The sequence below is a fragment of the Hyperoodon ampullatus genome, assembly GCF_949752795.1.
Source record: "Hyperoodon ampullatus genome assembly, chromosome: 13".
NCBI lineage: Eukaryota > Metazoa > Chordata > Mammalia > Artiodactyla > Ziphiidae > Hyperoodon > Hyperoodon ampullatus.
Genome location: NC_136926.1, coordinates 72,411,031 through 72,425,710, shown reverse-complemented (window position 1 = coordinate 72,425,710; position 14,680 = coordinate 72,411,031). Strand labels below are relative to the sequence as shown.

The window sequence follows — 14,680 nt, the reverse complement described above, 5'->3', positions numbered from 1 at the left end:
GCCGTGTCCACACTTTCACAAAACTAGATTAAAAACAAATTTTTTTTTCAGAAATCCATAGTTCATCCTTCTTTTAAAAAGAAGGGGGTGGGGTGGGGTAGACAGCTGTTTCTTTAATAGCTATTTTAGAAAATAAGACCATGTGGTCCAACCAAAACACTTACTAACCATCTATTAGGATAGTTATGTTCTACATAAAAATAAGACTTTTAGGGACCAGTTTTAATATCTTTGTCCATTCACTACATACAAAAGATAACAGTGAAGAAATGGCGGGCTAGTCAGGACTCCATCTTTCTTCAACTGCTTCCTTATTAATAAAGCAGCAAACAAATATGAAGAATTTAGTGTAAGATTAAGAAGACATTGCCTATCAAAGAAAATTTTATTTAATAAATGATGTTGAGATAATCCATTACTTTAGGGAAGAACAGATGATTTTTATCCTTTCCTCACCCCACATGCATAAATAAATTTCAGATAGATTAAAGTATTTGATGTTTGTTTTAATCCAGCCATTGCTTTTTAATCAAATTTCACCAAATTTCGGGGGGGGGGGGCGGGTAAGATCCCAGGATTCAAAAATATGAAAGAAGCTAAATAGGAAAAAGATAAATTAGATTACATAGGAATGTAAATTATCTGTAGGTTAAAAAATCAAAGTAAATAATAAACCAGAAGAAAATTTCAACAACAATAATAGAAAGCACATAAGCTTAATATTTCAATTAAGTTAAGCACTCATACAAGCACTAATATCCCCAACAGAAAAAAATGAGCAAAGGACAATCTATGCCTCAAATGAAAAAAAAAAAAAAAAACTCACTAAAATCCTCATAGAAAAACTTCATTACCTCTAGTAATCAAAGAAATGCAAATTTGAACAATAAAATACTCTTTCCACCTATCAATTTAGCCAAAGACTGTAGTAATTATATAATACGAAACAACCAACGTTTATTGGGTTCTTACTCTGTGCTAGGTATTATTCTAAATACTTGGCAGTAATTCATCATAGTCTCACAACAACCCTTTGAAGTAGATACTATTATTATTTCCATCTTACAGATGTGGAAACTGAGTCATGGAAGTAAATAAAAACATCTTGTGTTGGCAAGGGACAATGAAATAGGCACTGAGGGTAGAAAATAATTAGGTAATCAGTCTCAATAGACTTAAAAATGTTAATAACCTATTACCCAAAAATTCTGAGGTTCTAATCCAAAAAATATTCATGGAATCTACCCAAGGAAATAGTCATAAATGAAAACAAGTTTTACAAAGATATTCAATATTATTTACAATAGTTCAAATTGGGAACAATCTACACATCCAAAGGAGGAGAACTGCTAAGTAAATATTGTACGCTCACATAATGTAATGTTATATAATTACTAAAAATTACTTTCACGAATAAGAATAACTTGAGAAAGTATTTATTAAAATATTAAATGAAGATGCAATGTGCATAGATAACTATACAATATAATCACAAGTGCATAGTAAGTGAATTTTACAAGGCTAGAGGAAAAAATGTCAAAATGTTAACTGTGTTTCTCTTTTATGTAGAAGGATAACAGGTGACCTTTTACCTTCTTAGCTACCTCTGTTTTCAAAAAAATTTAACTGTGTATATGTTAATTTTATAAAATTGCAGTTAAATCTTACATCATATTCTTAAAAGCAAGTAATGTGTGACAAGTAAAAGAAGGTGAAACGGGGCTAAAACTAAGAAAATCCAAACCTAAATAATCAAAGATGAAAAACTAAAACATAAATTACCAAAGAACTGAGCCATGCACAATTCTCTAAAGAAAAATTTGAAATACAGGAATTGAAAAGAATGGCTGTTTTGTTCTACAAATTGAAAGATACTAAATAAATTAGGCATTTAAAATTAAGTATGCATCAAAATCATATTTACTTATGTAAATCAGTAATAAAAAATATATAGTCAAAGTTGGAGAAATGCAACTACTTTTAAATACAAAATTACACCTAGTAGGAGGTGGTATGCTTGGTGGTCAAGTTCAGGCCCTCAGGTTGGACTATTTAGGATCAAATTCCAGCTCTGCCACTTGCTAACTGTGTGACTTGAGCAAGTTACTTAACCTCTCTGAGCCTCATCTTTCTGTACAATGAGGTTAACAGCAATTACTAGGCCTCACAGAATCACTGGGTGAATTAAATGAAATATATGTAAAGAAATCAGCACAGTGACTATACATCATGCATACAAAAGATGATGGTAGTATTCTCTTTACCATTATTAGTATTATGTCATTATATACCATAAATTCTATTTTTTATAATGTAGTTGTATCATTTTCCGAGGGAGTTGCCAACGTTTAGGTATTCACCAGGAAATACGGAGACATTCATAATTTTTCTATTAGGTTAGTTTCCCCTTTTCAATGCTTTCTTCTCATATTAATAGCTCTGCTTTAATTTAATCTGAATAGTTCCACCCACATGATCATTACCATCACTCACGTATTACCTTAAAATCACATTAATGAAGTTTTTAGCACTTTTAACAATTTGAGTCAATAAAAGCTCTCAATCCAACAACTCACTGACCACCTTCCACTGTTCCCTGAATATTTCCTCACACATCTTTTTCCATTGAATTTACCTGATAATTTTTGACTTCATGCCTTTAATCATTAAAGTGCTTTCTTTAATTTCAATTACATATTTATGGGTTTTAGAGACTGAGATAGTCACATCTGCAGACTCTGAAGATAGTCTAAGGTTTTTTAAAGGAACTCAAAAGTGCTACCCTTTTACCCTCTCCCCACAGCAGTCAGCTGTCCCCAGTTATTGTCCACCCCACACCCAAACCTCAGCAGCACACGTTCAGGGACTAACATCTTCCATCACAAAGGGTCTCACTTCTCAGCATGCACTGAATTAGGACTCCCAGTGGCTGCTGGTCCCACACTTCTATTCTAGCTCCTACTTTGAACTTGAATGGCCCCATCCATCTGACCTAGTAACTCAATCTGCCTGCTTGGCTTCAACCTATTTATTCCACTCATACCAGTATCCTTACAAGACATAAACACTGAATTTACAATACCTCTGACATAACTATGGAATATCTTTTTTTCCTTTCTCATGGAAACAAACAGGTTGATACTGTCCCCATTTTTCTAACCGGAAATTTTCTAACTGAAAGAGTCTGTGTATCTTTCTTAGAGATAAATTACTAGAATATATATTCTAAAAATACCTCTTTGTTTACAAAGGATGCTGGCTTGCTTTTGAAGTCTATATCAAAGAACACAAGAGAAACCTAACCCCCACTATTATACACCGGGCTCTTGAAGGCACCTGGAAAATGGTCGGCACTCAGATATATATTGCATCTAATTGAACAGTCACCTTAAAAAGTCATCCATTTTTTTCTAACAATTTCTGCCATCTTAAAATAAATTTTAACTCATTTTAAAATTGCTTTATGGGGCTTCCCTGGTGGCGCAGTGGTTGAGAGTCCGCCTGCCGATGCAGGGGATGTGTGTTCGTGCCCCGGTCCGGGAAGATCCCACATGCCACGGAGCGGCTGGGCCCGTGAGCCATGGCTGCTGAGCCTGCGCATCCGGAGCCTGTGCTCCGCAATGGGAGAGGCCACAACAGTGAGAGGCCCGCGTACCGCAAAAAAAAAAAAAAAAAAAAAAAAAAAAAAAAAATTGCTTTATGATTAAGTTACTGAAGAAAAATTGTCTTTGCTCTGTGCCATACTCTCTTCAGCCACTGAGTCAATTTAATCAACCACTTCATTTACAATGCTTAGCACCAAATCATTTCTGACTATTACTAAAAATAAATTTCATACCCAATGTAATCTTCTTTGCTACCAAGAATATGACTAAAGATCTAAAGAAACCTCTCCAAACAGAGGAATATCTAAGTTTCTGCGGGGCGGGGAGGGATAAATTAGGGGTTTGGGATTAACATATACACACTATTATATATAAAATAAACAACAAGGACCTACTCTATAGCACAGGGAGCTATACTCAATATCTTGTAATAACCTATAATGGAAAAGAATCTGAAAAGAATATATACATACATATATATGTATGTATGTGTGTTTGTATATATATATATATACATATATATATTTTAAAAAACTGGGGACTTCCCTGGTGGTGCAGTGGTTAAGAATCCGCCTGCCAAAGCAGGAGACACAGGCTGAAGGCCTGGTCGGGGAAGATCCCACATGCCGCGGAGCAACTTAGTCCATGCGCCGCAACTACTGAGCCTGCACTCTAGAGCCCGCGAGCCACAACTACTGAAGCCCACGCACCTAGAGCCTGTGCTCCGCAACAAGAGAAGCCACCGCAACCAGAAGCCTGCGCACCCCAATGAAGAGTAGCCCCTGCTCACCGCAACTAGAGAAAGCCCACACACAGCAACGAAGACCCAATGCAGCCAAACAAATAAATAAATAAATTTATAAAATAAAATAAAAAAAACTGAGTCACTTTGCTATATACCTGAAACTAATACAACATTGTAAATCAACTATACTTCAATAAACCAACCTTATAAGGCAAAAAAAAGGTAATAAATAAATGAATTTCTAAAATGTTTGACACAATATTAGCACAGCCAGAATAGGGATGCAATCTGTCTCATTACTGTTGAAGGGATCCTCACTGACAGTCTCTTGGTGTATTATTGATTCTCTTAGCTTCCTACACGAGAGACAGGGTGTACTATGAAATTTGAATATTTAGACACTATCCATAATAGGAAAAATTAATTTTTTATCTTGAATAAAATATGACAGTAGTAAAAATTTGGAAAACATGCAGCAATCAGAATGGATAACCAATACAGCCTTGGTATATTAAAACATTCGTGCTTTCAAAATGAGGATGAGTGCTATACGCTTATACATACTCTTCATACAGCTACTTATAAGTCTAGAAAATTACCTACATTTGAAAGATTATAAACAGGATGATGAAGAATTATGAAGGTAAATAGGTGGTACAAACCTATTCCTAAGCTTTTGAAGGACAATTTGGTAATATGTATTCAAAAGACTTTAAAAATTAATATGCCCTTTTATAAAGAAATTTCACATTTAAGAATTTATCCTAAGAATCATTCCAGGTGTGCAAAATTATTGTTATCTTAATTCTCAACCCCCACTGTTGATAAGAGAAAAAAAAATTAGAAGGTAAAATTCTGAAATTTCTGAATAAAATTAAATAAGTGACAGACTATCATTAAAAATGTTGGGGGCTTCCCTGGTGGCACAGTGGTTGAGAGTCCGCCTGCCGATGCAGGGGATACGGGTTCGTGCCCCAGTCCGGGAGGATCCCACATGCTGCGGAGTGGCTGGGCCCGTGAGCCATGGCCGCTGAGCCTCCGCATCCGGAGCCTGTGCTCCGCAACAGGAGAGGCCACAATGGTAGAAGGCCCGCATATCGCAAAAAAAAAAATGTTGGAATACACTTAGACCATCTTTAGAAAATATCTGTATTTTCCATAACAATGTGTTATGTAATTTTTTAAAATAAAAATTAATTTCAAAAAGATGATGCTGAATATATAAAACATATGAAAGTAGTCTCAAAATCTAAGAGAATTAAGTGTTATGGGAAAAAAGAATATTACAGAACATTATGTACACTGTGATATATTTTAGAAAAAGATTAGTTCTGCTTTCTGCTTTTGCTTCCTTTACATCACCAAAGTTTACTCTGGCTTCAGAGACTATGCCATAATTCTAGACATTGCTTTTTAAATGTAACATCCAATTAAACTGGTAACACAAGTCCAAATTCAAAAAGGTAAGATAAGAGCTAATTCAGGCAGAAGCTTAGGTACTTCTTCAGAAAGAAAGGATAATATGTTAAAAAGAAAACCTAATTTGTTAATTGTTCTTACCGTCAGCGAACATTACGCACTAGCAAACATATAGTCACATATACCATACATATTATCATATCTGCCACAAGAGCTAGGGATTTAACATTGTCAGATGAAGGAACAAACAGGTTAGGTGCCTGATATTCCCATTTTCACAAACCCATGCTGCCCCCTTCTGGAAAAATTTGGAGGCATGTGACAATACAAGTTTAATAAGATATAATGAAAAGTAATCATTTTTAACTAATCTATTAGAGAACTTAGCCTATATGTTCACACTGAGAAACATATATATTATATATGCTTCAAAATTTATTTTGAAACATTTTCGAAAAATTCTGTTCTGAATAAAATTCTAGCAGCAGCAAAAAGCTGTGACAATCTAATCATCCATGCCAATGGGAGAGGGAAGTAATATTAGATATATATTTACTAAAAGTAAATAAAACACAACACTTTAAAAAGTCACATGTTTTGTTCCCTTCAATACTCATTCCCGTCACTCTCAAAAGCAAACAGAATCTGAATTTGGTATTTATCTTTCCAATTCAATTTTAATAATTTTACTACCAGCAGCCTTAAAAATATCTGCCCTCCCTTTCAGCTGCTCTCTTCCTCAGACTCCGCAGGCATTGGGCACACTCTTTTGGCCTCCCCTAGCCTAGAGTTCAGATTTTGGAAATTCACCCAAGCCTACCTGTGACAGCTATTCAAATCTGGAAATTATTCTATCTCTAACCTCTCAGTGTTGCTTAAATGTCTCAGTTATTAAAATAAGATTAAACTAAAATGCTATAGTTCTGAAGTATTAAAACATAGTATAGGGATTTCCCTGGTGACACTGTGGTTAAGACTCTGCACTCCCAATGCAGGAGGGCTGGGTTCAATCCCTGGTCAGGGAACTAGATCCCACATGCATGCCGCAACTAAGAGTTTGCATGCCAATTAAGGAGCCCGCAAGCCGCAACTAAGGAGGCCGAGAGCCACAACTAAGGAGCCCACCTGCCGCAACTAAGGCCCAGCGCAACCAAACAAATAAATAAATATTTTAAAAAATAGTATAAGATATAGAGAACAAACTAGTGGTTACCAGTGGGCAGGGGGAGGGAGGGGCAATATAGGAGTGAGGGAGTGAAAGGTACAAACTATCGGGTGTTACAATAGGCTTAAGCATATATTGTACAACAAGGGGAATACAGCCAATATTTTGTAGTGACTGTAAATGGAAAGTAACCTTTAAAAACTGTATAAACATTTTTTAAAAACAGTATAGAAAGTCTCTGTAGGATTATAAAATATTGCACTCAGGATGAAGGGAATGACATAGCTGGAGAACAAGAGGGAAAAAGAGACTTGCTTTTTATTGATAACCTTTAATACCTTTTGCATTTTATATACCTATTTATAAAATATTTTAAGACACTACAGTAAATAACATTCCAAGTGCAGATGAAAACTGAAAACAGTAAGGCACTTAAAATTTTAACAAGCCTGTTTTTAAAAAGAATTTTCTAAGAAGTTTTCTATATGAGTATTTGAAGTGGCAGTCTTATTTAATAACAATATGAAGGTTCCATTTTAAATTTGAATCTTATTAAAACTGCCTAAGAACCATTACATCTGAATAGCAATATATAAGATCAAAACCACTCATTTAAAAGCAATAAGCACAACTTGGAATGACAAACAAAAATGGCACAGAACTTTCTTTTATATTTATATTTATAGTATATATTAAGTATTATGTTATATAATATTCAAATACTATTTTAGTAGACAGTTTCACTTCTGTTTCCTTTCATATATATTTCATATATATATATAGTACACATACTTTTCATACCTATATACATTATATGTATATATTTCTTTCATGTGTATGGATAGTACATTTTGTTTTCTTAAGAAACCGAACCACATTAAAAAAAAAAAGCCACTTCAAACTTAATTTTTTCCTCTACATTCCATAATCTTAAGGAGAAAGAAATAGAGACAGCACATAACCTAATAATAGAGATCTCAAAACTGCAAGTTCTACCACCCCTCATGAAGTCAATATACAGTTAGTCAAATCTCACTAACTGAGAGTTTTTTTGAGAGTTTACCAAAGCTCTTTGTTTCTCTGAGTACCTATGATATGCCCCTGCCCTTATCCACCAAAGCATTTTGCTAGGATCTCTCCTTTACCATTTATAGTCAGCCTTGTAACAGACTTACTTAAATACTTGCCTGACTCTCCTCCTAAAATATAAGTTTATATTTCTTGGAACACTGAAATGCATTACTTGGCAGATAGTAATACTGCCCCAAAAAACTTGTAGAATTTTTGTCAATAACCCTTTGGCACTATACAATCCTGAATTGCTTCAATATTTCCTATCTCAAAGGATATTTTCAGGAAACTTTTAAATTTTCTTACTGTATTTTAATTCTTTAAAATAATCTGTATCATATGAAAGTTAAATCCCAGTTAACTAGACTATTGAGGGAATCAAACTCAATTTCAAAGCACTTTGCCTAAATGGAGTTTTACTATTTGGGAAAAAATAAATAAATAAAATTCCTCTAAAAAATGAAAAACAAATACCTTCAATGTGCAATAAACATAAAATCTATTCAATGCAGATACTCTACATAACACTATAGGAAATGTTTATCATCTATGAACATGTCAAAATGTTTAAATAATTAAAACTCCCATTAATAAAGGAATAGAGAAATAGTTTATTAAAAATAAAGTGTATAGAACCACTGAGTCTGGCACTAAAGTAATACTAATCTATAGCAAGAATTTGGAAAGATTTCAGGTAAAAAAAAATGCTAAAAGAGCACAAAAATGAAGGAGTGGGGAAAGAAAGGATGACAAAGAAACACCTAGACAGTAGACAAGTAAGATGTGCATGTGTGTGGAGTTGTGAAAGGGCGTATAGTCTGTCCTCAAAGCTCATCTCCAGGCACAGCATCCTTTCTACCCAGCAGGCAGGATTTCATTTTTCATTCACTGTCTACCAAAGCCAGGAGACAATGATTTTGCTCAGTACTTTTTCTTAACAACTTCCTATATTTTGGTAAACATGAAATGACCACAAATTTAGAAAGAAAAATTCATCATAATTGTACATTCTTAATTACAATTTAAGTCATTTTTAAAATGCAAACAACATTTCTCTGTTTTAGAACATCTTTTCCTGGGGTAAAAAAAAAATTGCAAGAAATCAAAACTCAACTTCTTTCCCAATCTACCTAAGATAAAAACCAAAACCCTATTCTAATCAAAAAAGCAGATGACAAACTTTTCAGTATTTATCTTTAATCATTACAGTTGGTAAATATTTATAATCTTCCAACTACCAGATCACTTTAAAGTAAAATTTTTTTTTGCTAAAAGAAAATGACATTGGATCAATTTATGAGGACAATCCAAGTATTAAAATCAGCATATGATGTTGTTAACTCTAATCTCAGCAAAATAGTCATCTGCTAAACATTTAGCAAATATCAAATTCTTAGCTTTTTATTAATCAGTTAGGCTCTTTGATTTTCAAACATATTAGCGGCTGGACCTAAAACTACCAGCTAAATGAACAGATTAATAACTAGGCAGGCATTATTTACTTGTCAAATTATCACAAAGCTAAAAGCAAACTTGTCTTAATCAGTACTTTTGAAAGTTAATTAAAAACAAGAAAATTCTACTGTTAAGCCTATAATGAGTAAATTATTTTCCAAGTGCCAGACTTCCTTGTCTGTGTCTCTCTTCTTCATATTTCCCAGGCAACTAGCACCTCTGGCGGGCACCTAGTCTAGTAAGGAGACCATTCTCTATTTAGTTGCATATATGTCTATTAGGTAGCTTTTATTCACTACAGATTATTTCTAAATGCAGTTGATCAAAAAAATTTTATTATATTAAATACCCACTTGAAATTTTTTTAAAAGAAACCAGAAAATGCTCTCATATTAAAATGTAAGCTAAAAAATATATTAATGTAGTTCAAAAAGAAAACATGACCTTATGGAAACCACTCAAAAAAACTTTCCTTTTAATACCTGTAATTAAAAAAATACATACACACACACACACACATACACACTCTAGTTAATTTTTAGTGTTTTATTCTTACGAAAACAAAAACCAGCCAAATCAGAAACGGTTGCACTAAACTGAAATAAAATAATCTAAATTATCAATTTCAGCATCAAAAAATTAGATATTTCCCCAAATTTGCAGTCAGAGATCCAAAAACTCATGTTTTATTATGGGGCATTAAGTACTGTTAAATAAAGTTTAGGGCAGGGGTTCTAACAGTGCTATAACTTAGTATAATGACAATGATATCTATTTCACTAAAATAGACATACAATTGGTTATTTAAATAAATACACAATAATTCTTCTCAGTGATGAAGATTAAAAGAAATGAACAACCAACTGGGAAGAAAGAAAAAGGCAAAAAATTTTTAAAAAGAAGGAAGAAGATAATTATCTGAATTTTCAAAACTGGCAGGGGAAAAAAAGAGAGAGAGAGACACTGGTACTAGAACCTCCTACAACATCACCAGTATCAAGTCAAATGAAATCTAGCACTGGCAGAATATGGCAGATAACATACATTACCAGGAAGATTAAGTAAGTAGAAAGGCCAAGGAAGATTTTCTGAGCTTCGAAATGAGACTCCTTGTGAACACTGGATCAGATACAGAAGTCGAATGCTTTTCATTTCAGTAACACCATAACTGGTGATGCTGAAGGGATTATGATAAGCATGAAATATGTGTGCAAGAAGACGGTGTGTCTGTGTGTTTGTGTACGTGTGTGCACACACACGTGTGAGTGTGTGGGCATAGTGATGATGCCAACAGAAGTGGTTAATCACATGAACAAGTTCATGATTAACAAACAGTAAAATAAAGTATGGGTCTGTTATTCATCGATCCTAAGTTCTCCTAAAATCTCCTATTTCTAAAATTATTGGGCTGTTTATATTTGACATCATGGCCTAACCTACACGCACATCACTAAGAAAGCAATCTGCTTTCACAAAGGTATGTACAAAATTTTCCAAAATCACTTTCAGTGCCTGTTATACTTTCCTCTTGTCACAATAATTGTTTATTTAAACGAACTCTAGGGAATTTCCTGGCAGTCCAGTGGTTAGGACTCAGTGCTTCCACTGCCGGGGCCCAGGTTTGACCCTTGGTCAGAAAACTAAGATCTCACAAGCTGCACGGCGCAGCCACAAAAAAAATCAAAATAAACGAACTCTATTTATAAGTAATGAGAAGTATTTTGCTTCAAACTACCAAAGTATACGTTTACTATCTTTTTGCTCAGATGAAGCTGAAAATAATGAGATTAGAGAATGACTTTGGGGATACTTAAACTTCTTTAGAACAAAAAATTGAAACTTCAGTAAACATATTCTAAATTACTACTACATTTCGGGGACAAGCTATGCTATTTAGGAGCTAATAACAGGAAAAAAAAACTATGTGCATCTTCTACGTCTATGTGCCCAATGGTAATAATTGTAACTTTGTCTAAACATCACATTACCACTGTTTAGTTTTTAAATTAAAAGGATTTTTTAATTCTCCTGTCACATTTTAAGTTACTCTGGATTTCATTTATATTAAGCCTGATAGCAACACAACTTGACTCTACCACAGTGAAATAATCTTTCATGATCAACTTACACTGCAGTTTTCAGGTGGAACCAGAAGCTGAGTAATCTCACCACCATGGACACAGAAGATGTGTTTCATTTCTCCAGAAAAAATGTCCCAAATTATGACCGAAAAATCCACGCCTCCAGATATCAGATATCTTTGATCATAACGAGCTGAGACCTGATGCGGATACAACAAACATGTGACTTTGTTCCGATGACCACGGAGTGTCCTGTGAGGTGGCCAACCTGTGAACGAGGTTTTGGATTTAGCTATACATTTTATCATTGAAAAGGCTTCTAGTTTTCTAGAACTGCTCTGTAGTTCTAGAAATACAGTAGCTACATACCACATGAGACTAATGAACTCCTTCAGTGTGGCTAGAGTGGATTCATATGTGCTATGAATGTAAAATATACATGAGATTTCAAAGACTTAGCACCCCAAAAATGTAAAATACCTCATTAGTAATTTTTATGTTGATTACAACTTGAAATGAAAATAGTTTTCTGTACTAGGTTAAAGAAAATATATTATTAAAATTAATTTCTCCTGCTTCATTTTTACTTTTCTTAATGTGCCTATTAGAAAATCACCTATATTGTTACATATATAGTTCTACTGGACAACATTTTTCTAAAAGATTACCAGTATTACTGATAATATGATAATTACTAGTACACTATATAGGTGCCCAATAATAAATGGAATTATTAACACATATCAAAGAGATAAAATTAGATACCTCTTTATTTACAATCATTACATGGTGTTTATTCCAATAATAGACACTAAGTACAGTTGATCCTTGAACAACAGAGGTTTGAACTGCACAGGTCCACTTATACGCAGATTTTTTTCAATAAATATTTACTATAGTACTACACAGGGGCAGCTGATTGAATCCAAGGACACAGAGGGCCAACTGTAAAGTAACATGCAGATTTTCAACTGTGCAGAGGGTCAGTGCCCCTAACCCCCTGAGTTGTTCAAGGGTCAACTGGAGTGTATTTTATTAACTGCACATTAAATTCTCCCAACTACATTGCACACTAACAACTACATGGATTCATTGTATTTGTTAAAAACAAAGAGTGTAGACATTGTCAAGTTCATGGTTACAGAGTTCTCAAAACACTTTAGACACTAGGAGATCTTCAGGATACCTCTGCGCAGCATGTGCTCCCCTTGCAGCAGCTGCACTATGGCTGTCTGCGTGGCAGGTACAATAACGATGCTTCCATCTTCACGGCCACAAACGAGTCGCCCGTGGGCTGGTATGTACACACTTGCAGTCACCTTAAGAGGTTCATTACTATTGGGAATGACACTCAGCTGATCGATAATTCCGGCAGGACAAGGATTCAGTTTATCAAATGCCTCTTGCAAACTAACAGAAGTTGTCATTTCCAGCTCTGTGGAGGTTTTGTTTGGTATAAAAGAAAAACATTTAAGCATTTTAGAAAAAACATTAAACATATAAAAATAAATGTGCTTACAGATGATTCAGTAATATACCAAAGAATAACTGTCATCAACTATAATTCTAAGAAGAAAATGACATATGTACATTATGAATTTGCTATACAGTGGCTGGTATTTAGGTTGTTAAATTTAAAAAATTGAGAAATTACTGCAAGTGATTTACTAGTACCTCCTGTACCTTCCTGTTTATCAGGTGTGTCTGATATGTTCCAAATATTCAATCTTCCAGAAGAATCACCCTGAATCAATAGTTTGTGGAAGTATTCCTTACATCCATAGAAGAACCGAGTAACAGGAGGACAAATTAGCAACTGTAAAAAAAAAAAATTTGTTCAAATACCCTTAGCTATCTTTTTAAACAAAATATTTCACACATTAACATTTTTTTCAGATTAGGATGTTAAGTACTTTGCCTCGGTACCAGAGTAAAAAAAAAAAAAGTGCATTTATAGAATGAGTATTCAATAATATTTTAATTAATTTTGTAGCATTGAAACACACATCAACTAATACCCAAATCCAGTACACCGAACACAAATGAAAACTAAATTTATAGTCTTTCTCTAGAATTAATATTTTTATTCTTTTTCTCCGCTTTATAAGAACCACAATGCAATTATTTGTCTGCTATTAAGCAATTAATACAAAGATACACCCCTCTTTACCAAAAAGAAAATTCTCCACTTAAAAGGTCAAAAGGGGAGAACAGGCTAATCTGGGCTTTCTGCCCATCCCTGATTAGTCTCCGAGAGTAGATGCAAAACTAAACTACCAAGCCTGTACAACTAGAGGACTCTTTTTTTTTTTATTATGAGAATATTTTTCAACTAATGGCATGACACTTGATGACATTTACATAATCCACTTGAACCTAACCTGATATGTTTGCTATAAACGACTAGGAACAAAAACCATTCATTAGGGTGTTGTGTATACTTTCATTTTTAAAACAAATCATTTTTCTGCTTAAGATCCTGTGTCTTCAGTGAGACCACTTATTTGAAAATACTAAATAGTGGTGGACTCCTAAATTTAAAGTTTAGATTATTAATATACTAAAATTGGAGCATTAAAGCATAGAAGCTCATCCTAAAAAGCACTAAAAAATAGACTTCAGTGTTTAAACATATAGTTAACAAATAATCCGTATTCGGTATCAGGTGTTTCCTAAAAAGCATTATCCTATAGACATTATATGCATTAAGCATAGTTAATTACTTGATTTAACTTAAAGGCTGAAAATTACTAAAAGTTTTAATTGATAAACAACATGCTTCACTAGGAAAAGTTGCTACAGCTGTAATAACCAGTATTTCATATTTCAATGTGTATCTAATACCACACAGTACATATATTTTAATTTAAAATGTATTGGGGAGCTGATACATAAAGAAACATGGTATATACCTGTTTTGTTTCATGGTTTTTTTTTTTTTTTTTTTGGCCATGCTGAGCAGCTTACAAGATCTTAGTTCCCTGACCAGGGATTGAACCCAGGCCCCAGCAGTGAAAGTGCTGAGTCCAAACCAGTGGACCACCAGGGAAATCCCATCATATATGTTTTTTATTGAAGTCATTATCCCTTGATTTAAATAGAAGTGACTATCTAGTTTGGAGAGCAGTAAGTAGGAGTT

General features: G+C 33.9%; 1 protein-coding gene across 2 annotated transcripts in view; it reads right to left on the bottom strand.

Moving 5' to 3' along the window:
• The window catches only part of WDR7 (WD repeat domain 7), a gene marked incomplete at both ends in the record, with an annotated part of 335,367 nt that overhangs the window by 297,563 nt on the left and 23,124 nt on the right, over positions 1-14,680 (bottom strand). For both annotated transcript variants that reach the window (XM_079717825.1, XM_079717826.1), the window contains 3 exons: positions 11,589-11,809; positions 12,728-12,976; positions 13,216-13,357. In XM_079717825.1, coding sequence (XP_079573951.1) covers positions 11,589-11,809; positions 12,728-12,976; positions 13,216-13,357 — 612 coding nt within the window. The remainder of the gene's footprint in view (positions 1-11,588; positions 11,810-12,727; positions 12,977-13,215; positions 13,358-14,680) is intronic.